This window comes from Mycteria americana, chromosome 2, assembly GCF_035582795.1.
Source record: "Mycteria americana isolate JAX WOST 10 ecotype Jacksonville Zoo and Gardens chromosome 2, USCA_MyAme_1.0, whole genome shotgun sequence".
Taxonomy (NCBI): domain Eukaryota; kingdom Metazoa; phylum Chordata; class Aves; order Ciconiiformes; family Ciconiidae; genus Mycteria; species Mycteria americana.
The window spans coordinates 165,499,520-165,526,503 of NC_134366.1; the positions used below are offsets into that span (position 1 = coordinate 165,499,520).

Here is a 26,984-nt window from a genome sequence, read left to right on the forward strand (position 1 = left end):
TGCCGACTGCTCCACTGTCATATTTTTTTCCCTCCTCCAGCAAAGCACAGAACTGGGGAAACCACAAACGCTTAATCATGTCACTGCCATTGAGCAACAAAAAAAGATTGATGGGGAGGTTAATAAGTTGACTGTGCAATTATAACGCTTACCATGTACCACCGACAACGGTTAATGTGGTTATTTCCTGCTCCTCTGATCGTTTCACTGTGTGTTCTCAAGTCAGCTCTGGAGCCAGGCTCTCTGCTCCCTGCCTTGCAGCTTGGCAGTGTGCAGTGGCAGGGCGTGTGGCTATTAGCCACCTTTGCTGTGCTGTGTATTTGTATAAACTCCTTGACTCCCATTGCACTTAGGAAAGGCAGCTGAGATTTTGCTAATGAGAAAAGGATTAGATGAGATTTTTTTTTTTTTGCTGTGCTTTTCAAAATGTGCAAATGACTGTGAAGTAATCAGGAATGAATTAAAGCTGAGGACAGTAAGTGATATTTTTCCCCTGTATGCAAGGGTTATTTTTTGAATGGCTTTTTTTCTCAGCACACACTTCTAAATGATATCACACCTATCACACTGTTCCCAGTAGAGGTAAACTCTCTTCTGTCGTGAGTCTTAATGGAAGCTGAGAGTAGACACCATGACAGGTATCAGTACCTAACTGTGACTTTCTGGGTAGACATTACTAAAATTGCTGAATGGCACAAACTAATCAACACTAAAACCTTTTCACTGTCCTGCAAACAAGCACTCTTGCCACAGATATGATCTTTGCTAGAATATAGGAGTGACGGTTGCAAATATGCACTTGGAGCATTACAGAGTAACGATTTTGGTACAGAACTGTTGTCCAGATAGTCAATATTCCATCTGCTTTAATGATTGAGTACTTCAAAGCTGGCATAAACTGCCCTTGATGTAGTTGATTGTATGTTGCTTTTCAGAGAAGAAAGCTGTGGATTTGAGCCTGTTTGTTTAGAAAACACTTAAGTCAGCAGAGCTTATGGCATGGAGCTTGTTGGAGGGACAGAGGTACAAATTTCTGAGCAAGCAGCTGGCTGCTGTTTGTTTCTGTAGTGCTCATTTGTAGAAATAAATAAGGTGACATCAAAGAGTATAGTCAGTTTCTGCCAAGGCTTTCTCCTCTTAATGGGGAAAATCTAGGAAAGCTCTCAATATTGGCTAGCTGGTTTGGCCAAAGAGTTACAATATCAAGGCAATTTAGCTTTATTAACCCAGGCATGCATGTTTCAAAGGATATTAACCAGGTGTTTTGGCTTTATAGGTCCTTCTTGTACGAGCAATTCTATCCTGTATGAACAAGAAACCCTGAAGACAGAGTTGTGAGGAAAAGCTGAATGCTCTAATGGTACCATAAAGTCATGGAGTAAAACTAAAAGACTGACAGCATAAATAATAGCTGCTGCTCCCCTGAAAACAGATGCTACAATGAGAAATAACATGGATGAACCTTTAAGATCATCACACCTGGAAAAGGAACAAGCAGTGTAATTGCTAGGGTGACAGCCATCTAGTGTCGACAAATAGTCCCAAGCAGGGATTTACCTGTGGCAGTCACAGGTTGAAATTCCTCACTAAAGAATTATTCATGGCAATGAGCTGATTTAGCAGACTCTTTATCTGGTCAACACAGACTCAGGCTTCATTAGCAGAAAATTTTGCTTGGGAACATAGTTATGCTAATGGGGATTTTGAGAGGCATAACACAGAAAGCCAACCGTGTCTATGCTAAGAAGCAGATTTGGGACTGTGCTAAGGAGCAGTGAAGTTGCCCTCACAGCTCCAGTCTCCAATCCTGTTATCTAGTTAACACCTTCCACTCACTGCTAATCGTCACTACAGAGGTTGGCAGCAGTGATGAGAATTAGAAAACCAGTTCAGCTGGGATATGTATTTAGCAAGAAGTAAATGTTTAGAGAACCAGGAGAAATGAACCCATCCAGCACAGAAATAAGCTGCGAAGGAGAGGACAGCTGTTAATGAGCTGTTTAAACCAGCCCAAACTTCCTTCTTTAGTATCTCAAATACCACTGTAAATGCGAAATTAATTTAACTGCTTCAGATGCTGGCCCTTCCTTCTTTTCATCTCCTACAGTATCAGCACTGGCCTGGGTGAGCTGAGGGGCTCAGCTTTCCCTATATGGCATAAAAAAATGATATTTGTGGGGATTCAAAGAAGTAATCAGTTTGCAATGAGAGCTCAGTTACTGGCAGCATCATCACTGGGCGTAACGTTTCAGACTGTTCTGATCTCTGTGCTCAGACCCGTCCCTCAGTGACACAATTTTCTCTGAAATTTATTTGGTCATTCTTAGTATTTTCTATTTCTGAAGTCAGCACTCAGCTGTTTAACTTTTGCCCTACGTACCCATTCACTGGGCTATTTTACAATTAAAAACCCATTATTTTTGTCTTACTACAATTAAACACTTTTATGTTGTGGTGCCTCTTTTGTTAGTAAACAATGGTGTCTTATAAAATGTAGGAATCAAGATTTCCTAGCCATACTGGCCATCTTTATAAAAATGTGCTTGGTCCAGTGGTGATGCTCCCAAGAAAACCCAGTTTTCATTAAGGACTGGGTAACAGCCTTTAAACAGCAAGGCCCGTATTTACAAAGAATCCATATGTTGCACTGTACTGGTCGTGTGGGGTCTCATCTAGGGATTGCTGTGTGATTACAGGTTCTGCTGCTTCCATCTGTGATTTATTTTAAAGATAATATTTACTGAGATAAACTCGGCTCTTTTGAGCATACAGACTTGATGAGAGGTTCATTTGTGCACTTTACAGCTCAGTATGAATCATGATACTGATGCATATAGGAACCTGTGCTATATATTTACTGTTTCCAAGGGGAACCTGATTAGCCATCTCCCCAAAAGTTATCCTCCTTTTGACGCAGAGCTTGTAGCACCTAGGTGTGCTATTGTAGCATGCCAGCAGGACTGTCTTTATGCTGGCACACAAATAATTTGGAGTATCCTCAGTCTTGGCCTCTCTCCCTCTTGAGACAGCTGAGCAGGAGTTTAGTGGTGAGCTTTATCTCCTACTGTACTTCAGCACGTACTCATTTTACAGTGTCAGAGAGCCCTTGTTTTGGCAAAAACACAAACTGGTGATGGGGTTAAGAGCTAAGCTCTGGAAAGTGACTCCAGAGAATTTGATTAATTCCTTGACTGGACAATGGACTCAGCTGTAGACTCCAGACACATCATTCAAAGTCTAATTCTGTCATCCGTTCATAGGTGTCTTGTGCCGGTCAAGATACCATACTGCATTTGAGCCCTCCAAATGGGACTGACAGATATGACACAGAGCCTACAGAGAGCTTTGGCCTCCTGGCGTGGGTGCAAGAGGTCAGGTGGATACCGACATGCAATTTATCTGTCTGCGGTGCAGTCGCCCACTTGCGAGGAGGACGCCTTAGGCTCTTTTAAGAGCCCACAGCCAGTGGACTCAATGGAATCAGTGGGTTTAGGGTAAGATCCACCTCATCTATCTCCCAGATAGATACACCTTAAAATCCTTTGGCTGTATCGACTAGCTTTTCCCTGGCTGTTATGGACACCAGGCAACTAGCTTAGATGCATGTAACATTACTTGAAGGTAACTAAAGGTGAGAAGAACCTACTTAATCTCCTTATGCCTTTGTTTTCACCCAAAAAGGGTGGATAGTGTTGCCTCCTTTCCCCATGATTAACTCCCTACACAAATTTATGTTCTAAATCGCTTCAGTCAGGGGTTTATTCTCGCCCCTTTCTGCAGGTAACTGGCACAGCAGAGTGGTGGCCTACAGTTACTATGTCTGGACATTCAGAGGTTAATCACAGCTGGCGGGAGATGCTGGCACCATTTGTTAAAATGTAGGAATTTGAATCTCATAGAAATATCACACCAGAAAATAATCACGCTTCTTCTAAAAAAAATTAAACCCTTTTTATTTGTATATTTATTTTTATATATAAAAGAAATACAAAAAAAAGAACACAAACAAAATGCTGATTATGGCAATTCAGTTTTGTCAGCCCCCTCTGCCTGGGCTGCTGCCTCAGATCCACCGGGAGTGAGCAAAGTCCTCCGGTTGTAATGTCCTTTTATGATTCCAGAGTTATTGTTCTCATTAAGGATTTGCTTCTGTTTTTGCCTGTTAAGAGACTGTACAAGTCCTAATACAACAGCTGCTAATGAATACTGTCCAGTCAGTTTTCTTGGTTGTAAGATTAAAGGATTTGGTTGAACTCTTCCTAGAAGAAAATATGTTTTGATTTTTCCTTCCTGTTCACTGATACCTTTGACATAAATCTCTCCTCGGTAGTCGAAGGCAAACCCCCGGTCCTTCAGGATCAGATACGTTTCTTCAGGCACTTGTATTCTGTCACTGACACCTGTGCTGTCCATTCGACTTGCTAAATTAACCGTTTTGCCCCAGATATCATATTGGGGTTTCTTAGCACCGATAACTCCTGCTACGACAGAGCCATGGCTAATCCCTATTACAAAAAAAAAAAAAAAAAAAAATTGAGAAGAGCTAACCAGTTGGATAAGAATGGCTGAAAACCATATTTGCATTTAAGAACCAGATGAAACCTGTTCAGATACACTTATCTCTAAGCTTAAGGAAGAGGTGTATACACAAAGAAAGTAAGAAAAAAAGGCCAGAAAAGCTGGAAAACATGAAAAATGATATCCATGGAGTTATTTTACAAGGCGTTTGTCACAGTGGAACCACAGTACGTACATATCATCTGTATTCTGCACGCGATTGCCAAAACTCCTACAAACTGATTCTTATGTAGCAGGAAAGATCTCTTTGGAAGGATCTTTCTGGGTTTACACTTGTTGAAGGCAACCTTATTAGTGCTGTACAGTCAAGAATTACATTCTTACATTCCACAAAGTGAAAATATTATTCTATGAAGTTATTGAAAGACCGTATCTTGTAAGATTGTTGCATAAATTCAAGACAAGCAATAATATAGAAGAGACTATTTTTTTCTACAGCAGTGATTTAAGAATACATTTAGTGATAGTGAAAGGCACATCTTTGGGAAAAGGATCTTAGTTTTTTAGATTTTTTTAAAGAATTTTTTTTTTAATTGGTGATAGAAATGGTTTCCAAATACTGTTGCATTCATGCTCTATGAACTCTTTGCAAGTGATCCATGCTTACTAAGAGTGGATCAATGTTCCCTGAGAAATCTTGAGAACTGGGAGTTTTCTGTTCAAAACTGTTAGGAAGTGCAGATCACAGATAGTGATGCTGCTACCCTCCATGCTGTGACCGATGAATATACTTCAGCTTTTTTTACAGGCAGGGTTGTCTGTAAGGGACATGTTTCTTCTGGGTGGTTTTTGGTTTTGGCCAGTGATCCAATCAGCATGAGAAGCCATCAGATTTGCTCCTGCCACATGCCATGTATTCAGGCCATCTTTTCATGTTCCATCCTGCTAGCCATGCAGGATATCCCATCCAGGATAATAGGTTCCCCATCACAGCAATTCAGAGCTGCTGCCACTGGGACAGGTCAGGTCAGAACTTCAATTTTGTCCAAAACCAAAGTACTACACAACATGTAGGACAAGCTACTCTTACTCCTTTACTGAAGAAAAATCTAAGACAAGCAGATTAATTAGAGACTGTGCAAGCCAGTATCAAGCTTGGGGTTTGGTCTGGGCTGCCCAGTTCACTTTTTGTGTTATACGTATGAGTTCTTGGCTAGACTTCCTAAAGGCAGCAGTTTAATTAAGTATTCACATTTCACTAAACCTTAGAACTTCTGCAGTCCCCAAATCAGGGCCCATATTCTGCAAACAGAGTATTTCTTATTTCTAAATTTCCCTGGGATGAAGTCAATTTGAAAAAAATGGGTACAGTATTTGGAGTCTTTTAAATTGTACGTGTCCTTGCAATGCTCCTGGGGTGCACTTACAGAGTTGGATCCTTGCAGACAAAACCCCATTTTAATTCTTATATTTGAACTATACTTACCAATACGGAGTTCAAAGTTGTTAAATGAATGCTTGTTGATCTCCTGTATGCTTTCATTCAGAGCTATGGAGAAGTCAGCCAGAGCACACAAATGCCCCCATTTGTCTTCACATTGCTGAAGAGTAAGTTATAAACCAATACATTAGAAAAGTTTTGCATCTGCCTGGCTCCCACCCATCCCCACCAAGTGCCAAGTATCTGAATTTGGACTTTGTAAGAACAGTCTCAACACACTAGATCCAAGAGAGGCAGGGTATTATTAATGGTAAAGCTTCCCATTTATATTACAACACTTCTATACCCAGGTACAGAGAAGCTTAGTGTGAAGTACCAAAGAAAGTAATTTCCTGTCAGAAATCACAGAATCACAGAATCACAGAATCATATAGGTTGGAAAAGACCTTTAAGATCATCGAGTCCAACCATAAACCTAACACTGCCAAAAACCACCACTACACCATATCCCTAAGTACCTCATCCAACCGTCCTTTAAATACCTCCAGGGATGGTGACTCAACCACTTCCCTGGGCAGTCTGTTCCAATGCTTGATAACCCTCTCGGTGAAGAAAAATTTCCTAATATCCAGTCTAAACCTCCCCTGGCGCAACTTGAGGCCATTTCCTCTTGTCCTATCACTTGTTACCTGGGAGAAGAGACCGACCCCCACCTCTCTACAGCCTCCTTTCAGGTAGTTGTAGAGAGCAATGAGGTCTCCCCTCAGCCTCCTTTTCTCCAGGCTAAACAGTCCCAGCTCCCTCAGCCGCTCCTCATCAGCCTTGTGCTCCAGACCCTTCACCAGCTTCGTTGCCCTTCTCTGTACGCGCTCCAGTACCTCAATATCCCTCTTGTAGTGGGGGGCCCAAAACTGAACACAGTATTCGAGGTGTGGCCTCACCAGTGCCGAGTACAGGGGCACAATCACTTCCCTAGTCCTGCTGGCCACGCTATTTTTGATACAAGCCAGGATGCCATTGGCCTTCTTGGACGCCTGGGCACACTGCTGGCTCATATTCAGGCGGCTGTCAACCAACACCCCCAGGTCCTTCTCTGCCAGGCAGCTTTCCAGCCACTCTTCCCCAAGCCTGTAGCGTTGCATGGGGTTGCTGTGGCCCAAGTGCAGGACCTTGCACTTGGTCTGACAGGTAATCATGGGTATTAATCTGACAGGTAATCATGGGAATTAATAAGGCATGTGAAATCTATCTAAGGCTGAGAAAAAAAGTATAGAAAGGATTGAGATAGCTAAGGTGCAAGGGACAAAAACTAGTGAGAAGCAGGGATGACCCAGGTAAGCAAGAAGTAGAGCGAAAGAAGTGAAAGACATAATTCTCCTTTGCTGAAACTGTCACCCAGGAAAAGCACCAACTCCAGTGCTCTCAGGGACGGAATAGTGACAGGAACAACAGGGCAAGCCAGGCAACCTGGGCCTGGTTAAGTGGGAGAGGAAAGGCTATTCTGAATTAATTGCCCCTGCTTAGAGCAGACAAATCACTCCCTGCTACTTCCCCTCTGTTTCTGTCCCTACGGGGCAGTTGATATACAGATGGGGACCAGGACTGGGTTTTGGTCTTCCCAGAACACCAACAGAGCAGATGATGGGGCAGGGACTCTCAAGGGAGGACAGGGAAGTCCTTAATTTTTTCTCTGAGTAGGCAGTGGAGTAAGGAACAGATGTGGTTTTGGCCCGATAGTGGTGTGATGTCATCTCATCTATTCTGAAGCCACATAATTCTTTCATCAAACAGATTTCCAGTCCATAGGAACAAAGCATTGCCAGCCCCACTCCCCCGGGTCACGCAGTCCAGCCCTTTGCAATTTTCATCATCCTCAGCGTTTAATACTGAACACAAGCATCTCCCTGGCATCACCCTGTTCTGTCCACACCGTGCTTGGTCCTTGTCCTCAGCCTCATTCAGTTCACAGCATGCCAACCTCACCTCTTAGATGCTGACAAAGTGACAGACATGTATGCATGAAGATAAGTATATTTAAAACACACATAAAAATTCCATTAGGCTATTATAGTTCAAGAAAAAGGATGAGTTAATCAGTCTTGGAAATGCAGTAAAGATTTTTTCCCTTTGAATTTTTACCCACATCAAGAGTCAAAAGAAGTGGTTAGGAGCTGTGTAGCTATAACCAGCTACCTCCCTGATGTTCAGTCCTTCTTTGCTAATCTCTGCACAGAAGCATTTTGAGCTGGAACAAACAGAAATCTTATTCATGTCTAGTTTTGTGGATTTCTAGCTGTCAGCATCACTTGTTACTCTGTAGGTGGGAGATGCTCAGCTAGTTACACTCCACATGTTTTATAATGTATTCTAAACAAACAATGGAAATTTTCTAGTTTATAAAGCTCACACTAATCTGGCTTCTGCTTTGCTGGCAGTTGCAATCAACGTGGGCAGACCTGATTCCCACTCTGTGGTTGATCTGGGGCAGCACACTCTTTTTTGTGGTCCTTTTCCTTGGGGAGTGGCACTGGTTGCCAAGGAAGACAGATTTCAGCAACGGCCAATTCTTGCTGGATGTATTTTAGAGACTCGTCTTATTCCTTTGGAGACCCCATTTCCAGGCATATTCTTGGGTGTAATTACGAATGTATTTCTCTCATCTGACTTATCTGAGGTTTATGGCTGTGACTGTGCATGTGTCCTCTGTGGTTCATTTTTTCCCTCAGCTTGGTTTGCACTCTGCAAGTGAGGGCAGCGTGCAGACTTCTGGCTTTGTGATGTTCTTCAGTTGAACTGATGGGTCTGCTTTCTTTTTGATGTGTAGTTTATTGTACTGTCTGTAGATATACAGCTACACCATCATAAAAATGTATAAATGCAACCTTATACTTGCATAAGTATGCTGTCAGTTAATAGATCCTCTCTCTTCATAGATTGGAGGCTGTCAGCTAGATTCCAGTCTTGAGTTATAACGATAACATTAGAATATGTCCGAAGATATAGATAGACCTGCTCTAGATTCACATCAGTGTGATTGAAAAGAGATATTTTTTTTCTCTCCTATAAATCTGTATTTGAGGAAAGAATCCATATGGTTCTTGTTCCAAGCACAAGATGGCATTTCAATTCATCAAGAAGTGCAACTGTTGTCTGCCAGAAGGCCCAAATGTCTATTTTCTTTTAGCAAACACAGCTCTATGAACATCAGAAAGATAACACTAATATTCTCTAACATGAATGGTCAGACACACCCAAAAGCCTTGCTTCTTAAAGAACACTATTCTCTTACCTGTTTTTCAGGTGATAATCCTGACACGGCCATGTATGTGCTGCCAATTGTTTTAATTTTTTCAATATCTTGAAATCTCTCTTCACCTAGTAACTAATACACATGTAAAAAACCACTGTTACTTCTGTAATTCTTAATGCAAAATGCTTCTACAGATATTGAAGTGAATCATTACACTCATGGTATCTTCCAGTTGGTCATGGTGCACGGTTCATTCTGGGGCACACTGAGCTGGGACTCTTTGCAACATCATCTACTCACAGAGTGCATTCAAGCTAAATTCTGCTGTGCTCTGTAAAGCTGTTTGGTAAATCACATAATGGATAATATAAGACATGCATATTCCAGCCTAACTTAAATGCAGATGAGTCCTGCATTTCCTGAGGTATAATCACTGAAAATTAGTGAAGACAAACTCTGTGTATGTATGGGAATATAAGAAGACTTGATCACTTAAAAGTGTTCCTAAATCTCTTTTGGAGGAAGTCAGTTTACAAATTAAGTGCTGCTGCAGCAACGTATCAGGTCACGAAACCACCGTTAAAGGGAATTCAGTCCACTTAAAATAACCATTTTAACCATCTTACACAGTCATTGGATGGAGGTAGATGCCTCCAAAGAACTTCTATGAGAGATCAAGTCCTCTTGTATCCCATGCTTCTCTCTACTTACTGTCAGACCTAACACTGGTATGTCCATTAGGTCATTGAGTCTGCACTTTTGTTGTGTATTTTCCCCTTCTACAAAAAATACAGGGAACCAATGGGCAGTGGTAAATACCTGTATCTATGTGGGATAGCTATAGTTGCTAAGTAGGCATAAAGAACTTGTCAGATTGAGAATCTGCGAGAGGGAGGATAAATTGAGTCTAGTGACTAATGCACTGAGTGGGGTGGGAATGACAGTTTGGTCCCTATTCCAAGTCCATATACACAGTTTAACTTAGGAGGTTCCGTGAAATAGAAGCCAGAGGCTTACACTCCTTGAGAGACCTAAGCAGAGTTCAGTTTGTGAACTTAATCAATGACAATAGAGCCTTATGTGGGATATAGGTACATATCACCTCATCACAGGCTTTAAAAATGTGTATTGCTGATGTTAGTACCAAAATACCCCAGGAAATTGCATAATAAGAGGTACAGTATCTAATAAATTTAGGTATCAATACGGTTAGGCAGTCATGGAAGAAAAAAAAACAGTTCACAGAGACAAGGAATTTCAAACTTTCAGTTCTAAAGGCTCAACTTAGTTGGGATTTAAATGAAAAAAATTCTTGCTGTGGTCAAGCAAAAATTTAATGAAGCATTTCCTCTTTCTTTTATACACTGTCATGCATTCTTTTTCCATCTTGTGGGTTTGAGTTTCCTGTCAATTAAAAACTAAAGGGATTATTTCATTCAAAGGGAGAAGCATACCAAAGGCATAACATGAAATATCCCCTGCCATTGAACTAACCACAGTGTACGTCAGCCGGAGCGCCGGGGTCTTGGAAGCTTTGCTGTTCGTGTACAGATATCACACCATCTGTCTCTAATGGGAGACTGCACAGCATTGCACGCAGGGAATACAAAGCCATATGGTTAATGGCTCCATTCCAAGTCAGGAAAGTCCAAAAACTTGACCTGCTTCTCATTTTTCTTCAAACTGCCAGAAAAGCCCATTATCTACGTTTCCCTCCTACAAGGGCAGCTCTTCCAACTGCTCTCTTGAAGAAAAAGATCATTTCTTGTAGCTCTGCTTTTGTGAGCAGTCTGAGAGCACCAGGTGTGTGGGCAAGGGGAGAAAATGGCGTTGGTTAAAAACAGTCTATATTTTCATTTCCAGAAGGTTGCTGGAAGCAACAGCCAACAGCACAGTAATTTAAAATGTATGGTAAATATCTAAAATGACTCTTTTTAAGAAAGAAAGAACCTATTGGCTGTGGGGCAATTTAGAAGAAATAATCTCAAGTTATTTTTTTTCTTCTCATTCATTATTGTTTCCAAATCTCCATTTTTTTCCTGCTTTATCCTGTCTGTTGGACAGCTTCTTTCTTTCTTCAAATAATGGTTTATTTACCAATTACTTTCTTCACAGTATGACAGGATGATGAATTTTGATATTGGGGAAAGATATTCCAACTCAGTCCTAAATCAGCTGCTATTTGTTAAGGCATTTTGAATAGGCTTGCTAATTTACCAACATAGTCCAGACAACATTTTCAAACATTAGAATGTGGTTGGTAACTGAAAAGCAACTAATGGCTTGATGCTGCAATTCATGTTCAGCCAAGGTTACGTGGAGGTCAGACCCAGGCATATACACATGCAATGAAACATGTACAAAGTAGTACAAAAGAGAATGTTCCAGGACATGGCACACAATTGCAAAGTAATCAGCAAAGTCTGAAAGCAGGATCCTGTGTTCTGCTGAAGCCTCTATTTGTGGCAACATAATATATTAAAATCTATTGTCATAAACACTGTGTAAATCACTGTAGGATAAAGAAAATGGGGGAAAAAAAAACCCCCATGAACTAGAAAGCTCTTATTAAAGCCCAAATCCCAACTGTAACATCACTAAGATACACAAAGGATAGATTAAAAAGGCTAGAAAGAATATTACACTAAAAAAAAAATTCCTTCAAGACTCATAATCTTCAGGAGAAATGTTCCAATATTATTTTTTTGGTACAACAACTCTAAGAATGGGAGTTTAGCCCTGTATGTGTCTTAAGACTACAGTCAAATAAAAAATGGGTAATTATAAAGGTAGATTTGCAATGTTCATGTTTGTTTTCTGATGTATGAACTGTTCCTGTCAGCACCTCTATGCTTGGGTACAAAATAGGAAATTACATATAACTGTATTCTATAATGATGCTGTATGTCAAATAAAAAAAAAAAAATCTCCTTTTGTTGGTCCAGAAACCAACACCTCCCATTCTGCCTCAGTAAAGAGGAAGCCTGGATAATTTGGAAATCAACAGATTTGTCAGCCATCAGGGAAAAAAAAAAACTGAGTAAAGGCTATGCTTTGGGATGAGTCAATCTTCTACTCCCCAAGACCAACTTTTGGACCAGGTTCCCCCAGCTCCCTAAGAAAGACCCAGTCACAACCTGACTCCTCTGTGGGCTCCTACCCTGTGCAGTTGTTGGTGGCAGGTTCTGTTCCACCGTTCACTATTTTTTGTTTGACTGGCTTTGACTCTCTAAGATAGATCCATTACCTGGAAAACAAAATAACAGATCTGGATTGTAAGCCTTCTGTTTTGTAGTAACAAGGAAACTCCTCTAAAAAGAAGAAAAAAATAACCCAGATCTCCTTCTAGTGCACCTATCATATTTTCCAAACCAGGTAAATTTGTATTTTTACAGCTGCTTTCATTCAGAAGCATCTTCCCGGCCCTATGGACAGAGCATCCCTACTACTATTTTATGTAAGGAAAGGAGGAGACTCACAGTGTAGAATCTGATATGAGATTATTAACTCAATTCAATTGCCTAAACATAGATGTCTAGTGTCATCTAGAGCATGCTTCCCTGAAAAAACCTCCAATGGCTTGCTCCAGAACAGCATGAGTTTTCTGATGGGACCTGACAATCCCATGTGGGTATCTCAAATCACCTAGGATTTCTCAAATGGCAACAGGTACCAATGTCTTACACTTCTGTGCTAAGACTTCTACATTTGGGTGTCTCTACGGAGGTGTTCACATGATGCTGAGGAGCAAAGTTTTCCCATGGCTAACAGATCTGCTCTGCTCTCAGGCTGCACATCTGCATTTTGCTTCCAGGGGTGTATTGAGACAGCAGATAATCTTGCAAGGAACATCATGAAAAACAAGGAATAGTGACATCATGTAGTGTCAGTCAACAGTCACATGGAAGCATTACTGGCCCTGAAACACCGTACCTGAAATGTCTTCTGGTTCCTTTTCCATGGGTAGGATTACTCACTTCAGTTGTTCTGTCTGGCATATCACCTTTCAGATTGCTTAGACAGAATAAACTAATGGCATGACCATGCTGGAAGTAGGTTAGCAGTCAGCAGGGCATCACATAATTTCATTTACTACCCGTACCAAGAACATATCTATTATTCAACTAAACATGTCTGGGACATAATACAGTCCCTAATTAGGTCCTTTATTAATTACAGAGCAGGTGTTAGAGGCCTGAATGTAATATTGTGTTAGGGCTTTTGATGAAAACCTTGTCTTCAGTAATCGCCATGGCAGCAACGGAATTTTGTTGTGAAGATTATATCAACGTGCATGACAAAATATCTTAAATTAATTCATAGCAATAGGCTTTGCATTAAGTTTGAGCCATAATCATTTTAATCAGATCTGGAAAGAAAAACAAAACTATTAATCAAGAAGCATGCTGACAGCTGTGCAAGATCTCGGAGATAAGAAGCAGGTATTTATACCTAGGGGGAAATCAGTGCAGGAGCTTTGCAGGTGACAGAGCTCTTCTCATAGGAGAGTAGTTTTGTTTTCCACTAAAATGCACAGGGATGCATTCCCCTGTGAATTCTATTTCCCACTAGTAATCTTAGTATCTGACCAATTATATGGATAAACCCTCCATTTCTTTGTCTCTCAGAGTTTGGTAATCTTAAACCTGGTCCAGTTTTTATGAGCTACCACTCTATGGACATTCCCCGTGCAGAGGCCCGGGATGAGGAAGGATGAAGGTGCAATGAAGACCTTGATCTGGGTTCATATTTACTTTCTAGCTTCTGGCATGGGCACAGGTATCTTTGTTTTCAAAAAAATGCTGGAAAATCAATTCCCCTTTGGCGCCTTTGTTTTCCACTTATGAAGTGAAGACAACATAACTGCTACCAGAGGAGCAAATCGAAAATAAATTCTTCAAAACTTGTGTGAGGCCTTAGGTATTTGCTGCTCAGGATGGAATAAAAAAAATTTTTTTTTTCCCCCTAATCTCTTTTTCTCAGTCATATGCCTTCGACTTTCATCTTTTCCTCCAGTACCTTCCTCTGAAGCCCTTGGAGATACTTGCTCTTCAAAGCAAAAAACTCAAACCAAAACAAAAACTCTAGGCTAGATCCTCAAGGAGAGATAGGTGTTTAATGTAGGGCTGAGGTAGAACTAAATAAATAAATTTTAAAAAAAGGCACTGATTCTCAAATCTTCATTCAGCTGTATTCTAAACCCTGGAGAAGTCTGAATTGTGCCAATGCTTTAGTTTTCTGGAAAAAAAGTTTTCTGTATGCTTAATCTATGGGCAGAATCCTGGTCCTGATGCAAAGACTAAGTATGCCTTCTTGTCTTCTCTCAAAAACTCAATGTTTTGCACTCTGATAATGCTTTTTGAGTTGAGAGTCAAAGTGGTAAAAGACGTTCTCTTTTTTCAAATCAGAACCTAAGTGGAGTTTTCCCCTTCTCTATTTTAGACAATTGCTCCATGATTACATAGCTCCTGTTGGATGCGAGATCCAGATCCAGCTCCTTTTGAGGAAACAAACTCATTCCTTCTGTCTTCTTGAACTGCATCTTAATATTAAGCTGACAAGACACTTATCACTTCTCCAGTTGACACTTTACCACAATAGAGAAATGAATTAAAAAATTCCTTGGCATAAACAGAGATTAAACAGAACATGGGTTTCTTGGGTAGGATTTTTTACTGTTTCTCAACAATTTCTTGCTATTTATGTGCCTTCTCCCCTGCTGTCCAGTTTAGTGATAATCTTGCCTTGCTCAGCAGAATTCTGAAAAGGATGTCTTTTTCCCACATTCTCTTTAAATAACTTCTCCAAAACCAGCCACAGACAATGATACCACCACCACCTCCCTCTTTCCCCTCCCCTTTTCCATCTGGATCATTCCAGTCCGGCACACAGATCCAATCTCACTGTTAAATAGAGACGGGTCACATTCTGCTTCTACCACTCAGGGAGGTCAGGAGGGCTACACACTCCTGAAAACTGCTTGCAGTGTATAGGTTAAAATTCCCCATGCTAGGTAAGTTTGGCCTTTTGCACTCTTCCTAGTTTTAAAGTTTTTTCAAAGCTCTTTGTTCATCTGTCCTTTGTCCTCTTTCTTAATTCGTCTTGGGCTCGTTGCAGGACATGATACCACCTGTCTAAGCTTCCTTACTAACTAGTTAGCAGAGTATGCAATACCAACTAGAGTATGCAACTTGCTCCTGACTTCCTCTTCACTTTCCAATTTTTCCTTGCTTCCACCTGGCAATAGCTACACTGGGGATCTGACTTTTCTTCTCCTGTTTATCTTTTCCCCTCTTCAGCTCCCTTTCTGAAATTAACTGGACAGGATACCTAAATAAATTCTTTTTCCTTTCTATGTCCTTTCCTTTTTTTAAAAACAAATTTCCCTTCACCTCTGAATTCCTCAGTAAAGCAAGCAGCTTTACTTCATTTACCTCTGCATAATGTACCTGACCAGACAAGTCTCCTCACTTAATATGTCATCACCTTTCATTCTCTACCCAACATTTGATTCTGAGATGTGTGCTTCACATTGAACTTGACACTGTTTTACCTTTAACATTCACTGAGTCCATTCAACTAATGTCTTCAAAGGAATATCTGTATCTGTTTGGATTTAGACTATTACTTTCCAGAACTGTTGCAAATATCTTCACCCTTCTTTCTTCTACAGAATTAAGGCATGTTCTACTTCTAGACACACTGGAGCAGATTGTGCTTTTATTTATGCATGTTCATACTCAAGTACCTATTGATTTCAGTCTCTATCTCATTAGGTCATTCAGACCAAAGTTTGGCAAGATTAAGTGCAAAAAACCCAAAACAGACAATTGTAATAGTAATTGGAGTAAAAAAATCAGACAATTATTGGAAGCAGAATAGTTACTAAATTTGATAATTTAGGATGACATGTTTGGTATTCGGGAACTCATTGTTTAAGTGCTATCAGATTTCCTCTAGTAGCTGGTATTACCTCATCAAAGTCTGCAATGATTTCATTCAGCAAGCGCAGACATTCTACTCCTTGGTTATTCATCTCAGTCTGGGAATAGAAGTCAGCAAATCCAGGAATAGAAGCAAACATCACACCAACAGCATCGTAGGACTGAGAGTATAATTCCTAAAAGAACAATGAAGAAAAATGAGTTTAAGTGGTAATATAGGGAAGAGAACATAATTGGCTGCAATTAAAATAGGTTTCTTATTTTTTCCATGCATAATACCTTAATATCTGAGGTTAGCATTAGTATATTAAATGTTAGCCAAGTTCAACAGAAGGAGGCTGACAGCTCTCACATTTTTATCATGGATTGTATGCAGGGTTTGCCCTTTCTTGGAAAGCCTGCTCTTTCTGCTTCTGAGGTCAGGGGGCTACACCAGCAAAAAATGAAATAGAATTTTTTGTTTTGATTTATATGGGGAACCACTTTAAGAAATGAAGGATTCATTTGCAAGTATCTATACCAGAGAATCAAACACTGTTAGGCAAGTAAAAGAAATCTAATGTTTATTATTTATTATTGTTTAAGTCTGTCTCATAAATGTTTGCAGTTGACAACGTATTTCTAAATTTGTTGATTAACAGGGATCAGATGGGACCATTTAAAATGTCTAGTATGACCTCTTTGTAAAGAGTCCTTTCAGTTACCACATTTTCTGGTGGATAATTTATACTTCACACTACTGCAGCTCTATACAAGTTTGTTTATTCACAGGTTTTCAGAGAGCCCTTACTCTATGGTAAACTGTGGTTCTCCTAAGGTGACTATAGAGCCATTTGGTTGCTTGGCTCTGGGACAGGTTCCTGCTATTAGGGTTTGAAAGGAGGGAGAAGCAGAACTGAGGGTGATAATGGAATTACTGAGGACAGAAAACAGCTAATAAGGAATCAGACACAGGAGGCTATTAGGATAAAGTATGCCCTGGGATAAGCTTCCACTTATGTTATTCATATAATTCACTCTGGTTCTGAATGACAGATTTATTTATGGATGGGTTCTTGTGATTATATATGTGAAAATGCTATCAGTTCTTCTCTGAACCCAAACAAATATTTAGGAACACTACTAATTTCAAGTTAAAAAAATGCCAAGGACATAGGCCCCCCCCCCCCCCCCCCAAATCCTGGTATGCTTTTCTAGTGGCTAATATACCACAAGCACATTCATTCTCTTTTGTTTAAATTTTTCTAGCTTCAACTCCCGTAGTTTTACCCAATGGCCGATACCTTTATTTCTGTTCTGGGAATCCTGTTATGACATTCTGACCGGGAGTAGTTGCTTCTCAATATTCTTGTTACTGTGCTTTAGGGAATTTTAGTGCTTTGCTCTCATGGTAAAAGGACTTACTGCTGGATGCCATACACCTAATGTGAACACCTCAGGCTCCTCTTCTTCCTTCACCCTGCTTCTCCCTCAAAAAGCATCCTGAATCCTTGCCCTGCACTTTACAAGGCTGATAATGCTGCTACTTATCTATACTCTTTAACAATGTGTCCTACAGTAAATGTGGGAAAATTCTGCTAGTTTCCAAGGACACTGCAAAGCTTTGATTGAGAAAAAACATGATCGATTCCCTTCCTGCTCTTACACTTTCTTTCACTGAAGAACATCTGCAGGGTCATGGAAGCCTTACTCTAAGGACACTTTTAATCCCTTTCATAGCTATAGAAAAAAGTAATACACACGTAAGGATGCTTATGGAAGACTAGATAATATGTGCTAGGAAAAACATGTATACACTCAGTCATACTCTTTCCTCAGATTGTGAAGACAGAAAACAACTGGCTGAGCCTTCAGCTGCTCAGTTTTTCTATTTTTGGTAAGAAGCATCAAGACAGAAATAATACGTCCATGAGAAAATGCTTACAGTACACATTTGGGAATTCATTTTTTGAGAGTAGAGAAATTAACTTAATGGCCAGACATGAACTGCAGGATTGATTGTACTGAAACCTGGTAGATGTTACAGCCAGCCGGCTCATGCATAAATCATCCTCAAGTATAGTCACTCTGGAAATTGCCTTACAAAAAGCAGGGGTGGTAGAATTGAATTCAGTGGCAAATTATTGAAGCATCAGCAGTGATCCGTGAGGCATCTGTTTGCTTTTGAAGATTATTATGCCTGTGAGTGTATGTGAGTGAATGTGTAAGAGAGGACGTGTTCCCTGCAAATCCATAATGCAGATATGCCAGAACACACTCATGGTTGGTATCGGGGCCTGCTCCATTTGCAACGAAGCATTTTAACCTGGTCGCGTTCACACACACATTTTCTCAAGTGCAGAGCAGTGTTTTTATGGCAGTTTAATACCCACAGAGTGTAAAATTCCTCAAGATGCTGATTTCTAAAATGCCTTTTCTTGTAGCTTCTTACTATGTTGTCCTTCTCTAGGTGATATTTGAAATCACATCTTCCTCATTGTGCAGTCTAATTTATCTGGCTACATGTATTTCCAAAATGTACAATCAGAAAAGGGTAGCCTTGATTCCTTTTTGCTGCACAATGAATAGATATGTCAGTGCTGGCAATCTGAATTTTGCAACATTTGTAATCTCTTCATTATAAAAGATAATTCCAACATTACATAAGAAAATTCCAGTTTCATCATACAATGGCCTTTATTCGCAGATAATATTATCATATGCATTTGCCTTATTTCAGGTAAGAAGTAAGTGACTTACTGCTGCTTTCAGAAACAAATTCTGGACTTTCCTTTATCGCCTCAGCAGCCTATCTTCAAACTCTCTCTTAGGAATATCCAGAGTCTCCATTATCAAGCTTTTCTTTGTGTACTACAAACACTCTTTAGGAACATAACCACAAACTATGTTTCTGAAATGGATGTTTTGTTAACTGCTCCAAAGAGGCAATTCAGGGGCAATATGAAATGGCAAAAATGTTCTCTTGGGTCTGAAGATGCAAGAGACTCAGGTCTGTTAGAGCCTGTTGCACAGATTCCTTCCATAATAACTGGCAGGGCTGTAATAATACTTCAACAACACTGGGCTCTTTTAAGGTTGCACAGGCATTCTGTTGAATTTGCATATCATTTTTAGGAATACTAGATTTTCATAGGCTCATAGGTTGGAAGGGATCCCTGAAGGTCATCTAATACAGTTCCTACTCAAAGTAGGGCCAGTTAGGTCAAGTTTCTCATGGCCTTGTTCAGTTGAGGGTTGAATATCTCCAAGGCTGGAGATTTTACAACTTCTCTGAGCCCCAGTGCAATGACCACTTTCCTGGGAATTTTTTTTACCTTGTATCTAACTGAGTTTTTTCTTTCTGCAACTTGTGTCATTGCCTCTTGTCCTTCCACTTGCACATTGGAGAACAGTTTGGCTCTGTCTTCTCTATAAACACCCATTAGATAGCTGAAGACAACAATGAGATCCTCTTTCAGACTTTTCCTCTGAAGGCTGAATGAACCCAGCTCTGTCATGTGCCTCAATCCCCTAATCATCTTGGTGGCCCTCCACTAGAGTTACTCTAGTAGGTCCATGTGTCTCCTACTGGGGAGCCTGAACCTGGAAACACCACTCCAGATGTGGTCCTAGAGGTGCAGAACCCTTTACTTTAAAACTTGAATGTTTTTTAAATGTGGATCAGATAACAAATATTGGCAGTATTTGTGTAATGAATCCTATAGAGAACTAACTTCTAACAATTTCCTAACAGATCTGCTTTTCTTTTGCTAATTAGACAAAAGTATCAGAAATAAAACTGGTACATACTTCATTGTCCCGATCCTTCTCCAGGAAGTGACGGGCAACATGACTGGGTAAAATATTCCGTAGCATATTTTCATTGTGTTCTCTCAACTCCTTCATTTCATTGATTTCTTCTTTTGCTTGAACACGCCACAGAAAATCCAGCCTTGCTGTGTATTCAAGCTGTAGTTCCAGAAAGAAAAAAAAGGCAAAAATAAAACCTGACAAGGTAAGAGTAGAGATTGTATTGTCATCCTGGCAGGCTGCTCCTGCCATCTAACCGCCTTCAGTGCTGCTGAAGATCTTTGACTCTGAAAGAATTTGCTTTCATTGCCAGAAAAAGAGATTATTTCTTTGCCTTGTGTATGGTGAGTGCCTCAGAGAAATCTTGGGCAAAATACTATTTGTCATATTACTGCTATGGCCAGTGGCTAGAAGATGTCACAAAATTATTTTCCTTTTAAACACATCTTTATTAGTTAGATAATGGAGTCAGACAGGAGATAAGGTATTGGAAGATATTGATATTGGTATGAAATAAATATGTTCCCCTTTTCATATGTGTTTTCAAATGAAATGGGTTTCATGAGAAAATAGCATTCTTCTATTTGAAAAAGGGTCATTCTAAACACTTTGCAGAGACAGGTAGTTTACTTCTCAAGGATGAGCATCTTTCAGCAAAACCATATATAACAGCCCAACACACTCCCAAAGAGGACTTTCAAATCTGTGGCAGCAAAATGAGGTATTTCTACTGTTGGGACATGCAGTTATATGCAATTTAAGTCTTTTAAAAGGTAGTGAAAGACATGCTATTTGATACCCCTGTTGTATTGTGGATCCAGAGTCTGCAGTCACAATTTAGTATGTGCACAGTGGCAGTGCCTGATACCCTCAGCTACAAACCGAAGTTAAATGGTTTTCAGTGCTGTATGTGTACAGAACAAAAGGAATATTGCTGCACAGCACAGCTTATATATGCATATATAGAGGTATTGTGTATTTTTATATATATATATATATGCATATTCATATATATAAATGGCAACTGTCTGCTAGCTGAAGCAGGGAACATGTTGAAACATCACGTTGCTTGCCTGAGAGGCACATGTGTGTCAGCACATGGACAAGACCAACACTGCCAGAACTTTCGAGTGCATTACGCTGAAGGAGAGTTTTAAGCAGATTTTAAGGCAGGTGATACTGCAGCTTGCACAAGGGGTGACTTATTAAGCTACAGCCTTATCGAAAATGATGGAAACATATCTGTGTGCAGTAAACTGGAAGAGAAAATATATTTATGAGGCTTGCGATGTTCTAACCAGAGATAATAAGCAAACACCCAGCAGAGAAGCGTATTATACCAGCAAATAGATGAATTTTACAATTGGGAGAGACATCAAATGGTTTGCCAAGAAGTGCTGGGATTAAGGAAGTGGTTGGGGTATAATTCATGTACCAAGCTGAAATAAAGGGCAAGCCTGCAGTGGGTGGGAGTGACTAAGAGGGGGTTCAGGCATTGTTTAGTGACTCATCTTGTTCACATTTTTTGTCACCAGCAGTGACCAATGGCAAACTGTTCAGAAGAAATTGCAAAGCACCTTGCAAAGGGGCTTATAAATTGACTGTACGCCAGGGAGATTTCCTTCCTGAAAGCTAAAAGTGACCCTGGCTTGACATAAGCTTCCAAAGCTTGTACGCATTTTAGCAGTGATTTACTTGCTCTCTGGATGCTATTGCCACCTTTATAAACAATTAATCTCTTTTCTATTTCTAATATTTTGATCTTCCATCTCGTGACTATTAATTCCCTAAATTAAATGCACCAAGAAATCTGTCAGGAAAAAGTATTTTGAAATCATTTTTTTCAACATTTTTCAGTTTCATTCCCCCTTCCTTTTTTGCTAGAAGACAGAGCCCATACCAGATCATAACTGACTTTTATCTCTACCAGCTGACTGAGAAGGCAACACTGACTATAATTTTGCAAGGAGTTCTAAAGGTATTTTACAGATTGGCTTGGAGCAGGAGCTGCTGGTGGATTCCGAGTTCTTTGATGCTTCAGATATTTAATGCCACTACAATAAGAGCTTTGCAGAAAACTGTAGTACAGTTTTTCACAGCTGATTTTTTATGCTGCTGTACAGAGAAATTTCACATCTCTAAACCTAGGTTAGAACAGCAGCAGCTAATCTTTACATTTTACATAACATCATTCTGGTTATTTATAATCACATTGTAACATGAAATATTTTTCTTGCATTATCAGTGGACAACTGAGAAGACACTGTCAGTTCAGAGATAAAAGGGTGTGCTACATATAAGGCTTGAAAATAGAAAATTTTAAGAAGATGCTTTGCTAAGTTCTGATATTTGTTAAAACTAAAAAAATTATAAGGCTGAGTTTTGGGTTTATTTTTTTATTGTGTAAAGAAATATTCCTGGGCACAGTGGTGTCAATAAAAATGACTGTCTGCAACATAAGTCTTGATATGTCCAGGTTTTCTTGCCCTGATATGAGCTCTATGAAACAACCCTGGTTCCAACAGTGAGTGAAGAAAACAGAGGAGATGTATTACACAGAAAGTCTAACGCTACCTATGTCCTCTAAATGCTGTACAACCCAACCTCTCTGCAGACAATTGCCACGTGCAAGGAAAGCACACGGTAAGGATTAGTGCTTGAGGGGCAGAATATTCTTCCTTAGAGAATGAGAAAAGAGGATTTACATCCCAAAGGGACACTTTCAGCCACTGAAAACAGTCTAACTCCAGATAAACCAAGCAAATATCCTTTCTTCACTACACTAAAATCTGAATATATAAAGGGTAATGAAGAGACCTGAAGAATAATACCAGAATTAGGTACGTCTCTTCCTCTCTTTTCCTCTTTCAATTGGAACAATCTCCTCTTTGTATTTCCTCATTCCTCCCCTTTTTCACAAGCATGAAGAAGGTTCAGGGGGTCATGTTTGTTGCAGATAAATTGCTGTGTAGGGACGTCAGCCCTTGCTTCCTTCCCACAAGGCTCTGTATAGCTAAGCTACAGCCCTGATATCCAGAGGTTATTGTACCTCATATGTACCTTATATGTACCTCATAGCTGTCTGTGCCTGCCCTGTCAAAGTCCAAGTCTTCCTTTGTACCAGAGCCCCAGAAGCAGAGGAGCAAACCAGTCAGTCAGTCAACACTTGCCCACACCAGAACACTCATCTGGTGTAGGTAAGATCTACACTCGGACCTGCAATCTGAAAGAAACCAGGGAGGATTTTGCTGCCTGTATTATAAAGCCTCTTTTTAGGTCTAATTGGGGTGGAGGGAGAGGAGGGACTGAATCTGCTGTGGGCAGTTTCATTCCCTCTTTGCAATTGTTAAAGCCTTCCCTTTTAAAGCAAAAGGTTTCACTCAAGGTTAACAGGCTATTTATATTGTGTGTTTTCACCAGAGATATATTTCTATAAAGAAGACTGTATTATGGTATTGTATTTTGATAAGTTTTCAAGGGATAGTTTATGTTCATACAAAAAGTTCTACTGAACTCATTAGAAACATAAAGCAGTGAATGAACACATTTTGCAACAGAATAAGTCTAGCCTTGAAATTATCCACAACACTTCTGTCATGTCTTTTTCTCAAGTTTAGTTTGCAGAAACACTGCTGTAAAATATGTATTACTCATGTTAAAAAGATGTGCTTCTAGATGAAATTGAATTTCTAATAAGGAATTAGTCTATTTAGCCTGATGTCATGTAGCAGTAACGCAATCACTTTTAATTATGGGTTTAGCACCAGAGACCCTCAAAATTTATTGGTTGAAGTACAGGTAAGATTTTAATAAAGCTCTGAGTCTGATTAGTCAGTCTCACACAACTTTTTCTTGAATCTAACTTAAAATTCCACGTGCAAAATTGGGGATTAACTTTAAATCACAATGGATAAAGAACAGTAGTTAGTTGTTCAGAAATTAAAGGTCCATAACCTTGATCTTACAAAAGTAATCTTTTTTGTAAATACACCTAGAATGAGGCAAGTTTTAAGCTATTCTACTTCAGAATACTTTTGCAGTATGTGAGAAGCAAAGCTGTGCTGGAGGACAACTTTATTGGATTTACTGTGCTTCCCATCAATTCAGACTATTGAAGTGATTTTTTTTAATGATGTGCTCTGGACAAAATTTTTATATATTTTTTTAGTTTGTATTTATACAGAGACCTTTAGGTTAACTCTATAATAGGAAATTAAACAATAAAAGGAAATGTTCCTGGGCACTGCCATTGGATATTGTTAAATTGATAGAGTGGCCCTACGAATCGTTTGGGAGAACGTGCAGGAGAACATCTCAGTAACCATTTCCAAGGGTAGTTTGAGTGCAGCCACCCTGTTTTATGGATCAAGGAAGATACAATAGGATGGAAAAAGACTGGGCTGGAAAATACTCTTAAACACCCCAGATCAGGCTTATGTAGAAGACAGACATTTAGACTCAGAATTGTGATTGTGAAGAGCATTGCCTGGATTCTGCCTAATCCTTGCTCTACCTAAACCCCTTCAGTGTTTTCTTTCTTAGTACTTCCTCTCAGTTTAGACCATTCCCAACCCTTAGATATGTACCTTTGCATATGTTAAGATTCATTGGGAATATTATAAGGCTTATCACAAATTTGGGATGTTCTGTTCTTACTTGTTGCATGTTTTTCCTAAATGGGCTTTATGTCTTGATAAAGATATGTCAAAGTACATTGTTTTCCATCAAACTTAAATCTGGGCATGAAGTGCATTTCATCCCTTGCTTTCCCCACTCACTCATTCCTTATTTCCTCAAAAAAAAAGATAAAAAGGAAGAAAATTACTAGAATATTTAGGTCTTGCCTTCTTTTTGCTCCCCTGTGGAAGGAAGGGAGCCTGTGGGTACCTGCACAACTTACAAAGTTATTCTAATATTGTAATAAATCGTATAATATTGTGTTATTCATCACAGAAACATTCCTCTCTTATTGTCTCACCCAAATTAAGATCGAGAAATGCTGATTTTAATCAGCCTAATGCTCTTGAAGGGAAAATCTTTAAGCAAGTTGAACATGCAGGACAATGTCTAAAGGCAATTGTGATCGCTGCTTCCTTTAATGCAGTGGTCCCGTTTGCTTTTATGTGAACAGAAATTGCCTGAAATCAACGTGTTTGACATTCAGCAGCCTAGAGGTTGCCAACCAGAAGTGCTGTGGAGAAAACACCCTGCTTTAGGTGGCTTTTACCCAATGGATTTGTTGTTTTAAATCTTAATTTGTCATACTTCACTCTCCCTGTGTACTGTGTATGGATTCTTGAAATACCCAGTTTCTCAGTTCCTCCTCGAGGATATCAATCCTAAAGCTCTGAGGTCCCTAAATCCTGGTTATAATCTAGGTCCATGTGAAAGAATTCTTGCAAGTGGCCCATGACCCAAAGAAGTTAGTGTTGTCGCTTAACCACAAATTTTCCTCATTTCCTCAAACCTGGTGTTTTTCCTCTATGAACATACTAAGCTATTTCATGGGAGTTTTATTATTTATTGTTTGTTATTCCCTTTCTCCATTTTGGTTTTATGCCTACTCAAGTGTACTGAAGCAGTCAGATGCCACTGGAATTGTACATGTACCTAAAACCAGAGTCCCGTTTGTTCCTTTAATTTCTATTAGAAAATGCAATATAACTTGCATATTGCTGAATATAATATTGCACATGTTCTTTAAGAATGCTAGGCAGTGTCAGATGTGGGCTTTCTTTAATCAGATTATGCATATGGTTTATTAAATTGTTAAAGGTCATATGCTCAAGTGGATAAAAAGGCAGTTGGTGTTTTGAAAGTAATTATTGTCACATCCTGTAATTGCAAGTGATATAGGGAATAGTTAAGGTAAATGTTTGCATTACCTGTTGACCATGATAAAATACAGCTAAAAGGAACATTGCCATAAGTAGTAAAGATGCCTCCTTTGTACCCAGGAAGTCTGTGCTGGAAAAAAAATCCAAAGTAAAATACAGTTATTGATTTGTCAGTGTTGTAATTGTTCAGAAGTTTCATTTCATAATGCACCCTGATACAACTTTTTTGTTGTTCTTTAAAAAATCCCCTGTATTTGAAAATTTAATTTAGCAATAATTAGTTCAAGACAACAGGAGTATAATTAGAGTGCTCACTGTTTAGAGACGAATGTCTTACATAACTAAATTGTAGCCTACAGTAGGTACACAGAAGGTGATGATCTTTCTCTTTCAAATGTGATATGCAAGCTGTGTGTCAGTCATTCTCTTTTCCTGGGAGCTTGGTAAACAACCATGAACACCACAGCTCCTGTGGCGTACAGGAGTTGGGATCTGGATGGGGAAAGGTTGAAGCTGGAGCTGGGAAAGGAAAACTTCCAGACTGTGAAAGTAAAAGTCCAGTGAATGGGCCAGAGATAAAAGATGGTCCCCAAGGCAGGTGCTGAAAGTTAAAGAAGGTTCAGAGAAGACGACAGGTGAGTTAAGGAAGGAGGTGTGGATCAAAGGGGAATAAAAAAAAATGGCAAACAGTAATTAGGACTTGTTTTACTGAGCCACAAAGAGGAGCACAGAGAAGAAATGTCTGCCTGTGACAGGGGAAGTAAAGGAAACTCTTGCAGACGTAGGGAAGCAAAGAAGATGAGCCAAGAAGGTACTGGTTGTATGAAAACTGCTGTATGAAATCACTGGGATGCTGTATGTGGAGCATGAAGAAAGTGTGACAAAATAAGGTGAAAGGGGTCCAGAGCAGTTAAAAGGGTTTCAAATATGAGGAGAAATTACAGTTATGTGGAAAGATGACAAAACTGAAGAAAGAGAGTATCTCCGTAATATCAGGGGGTTTTAAAAAGGCATGTTTCCCAGGGGAAAAGACATAAACAAACAGGTTGGGGAACTGGCAGGGCCAACGTTATAGTAGAACAAAAGGGAGAAAGAAATAAATTTGGAGGTGAATTGAACATGGATACTTGGCAATTATTTTGTTGAAGGGAGATGAGGAAAGATGAGGAAATGGTTAAGAGGTGCTTAAAGCTTGAAGTTGTGAA

The 26,984-nt window shown here is 39.7% G+C and overlaps 1 protein-coding gene across 2 annotated transcripts in view; it reads right to left on the bottom strand.

Annotated features, from left to right (window-relative positions):
* Positions 1 to 4,008: 4,008 nt before the first annotated feature.
* Positions 4,009 to 26,984, bottom strand: part of ADCY8 (adenylate cyclase 8) — a 132,529-nt gene continuing 109,553 nt past the window's right edge. For both annotated transcript variants that reach the window (XM_075495274.1, XM_075495273.1), the window contains 6 exons: positions 25,828 to 25,909; positions 19,943 to 20,101; positions 16,183 to 16,329; positions 9,249 to 9,341; positions 6,005 to 6,119; positions 4,009 to 4,505 (listed from right to left, as the gene is read on the bottom strand). In XM_075495274.1, the coding sequence (XP_075351389.1) occupies positions 4,018 to 4,505; positions 6,005 to 6,119; positions 9,249 to 9,341; positions 16,183 to 16,329; positions 19,943 to 20,101; positions 25,828 to 25,909 (1,084 nt within the window). In that variant the 3' untranslated portion in view covers positions 4,009 to 4,017. The remainder of the gene's footprint in view (positions 4,506 to 6,004; positions 6,120 to 9,248; positions 9,342 to 16,182; positions 16,330 to 19,942; positions 20,102 to 25,827; positions 25,910 to 26,984) is intronic.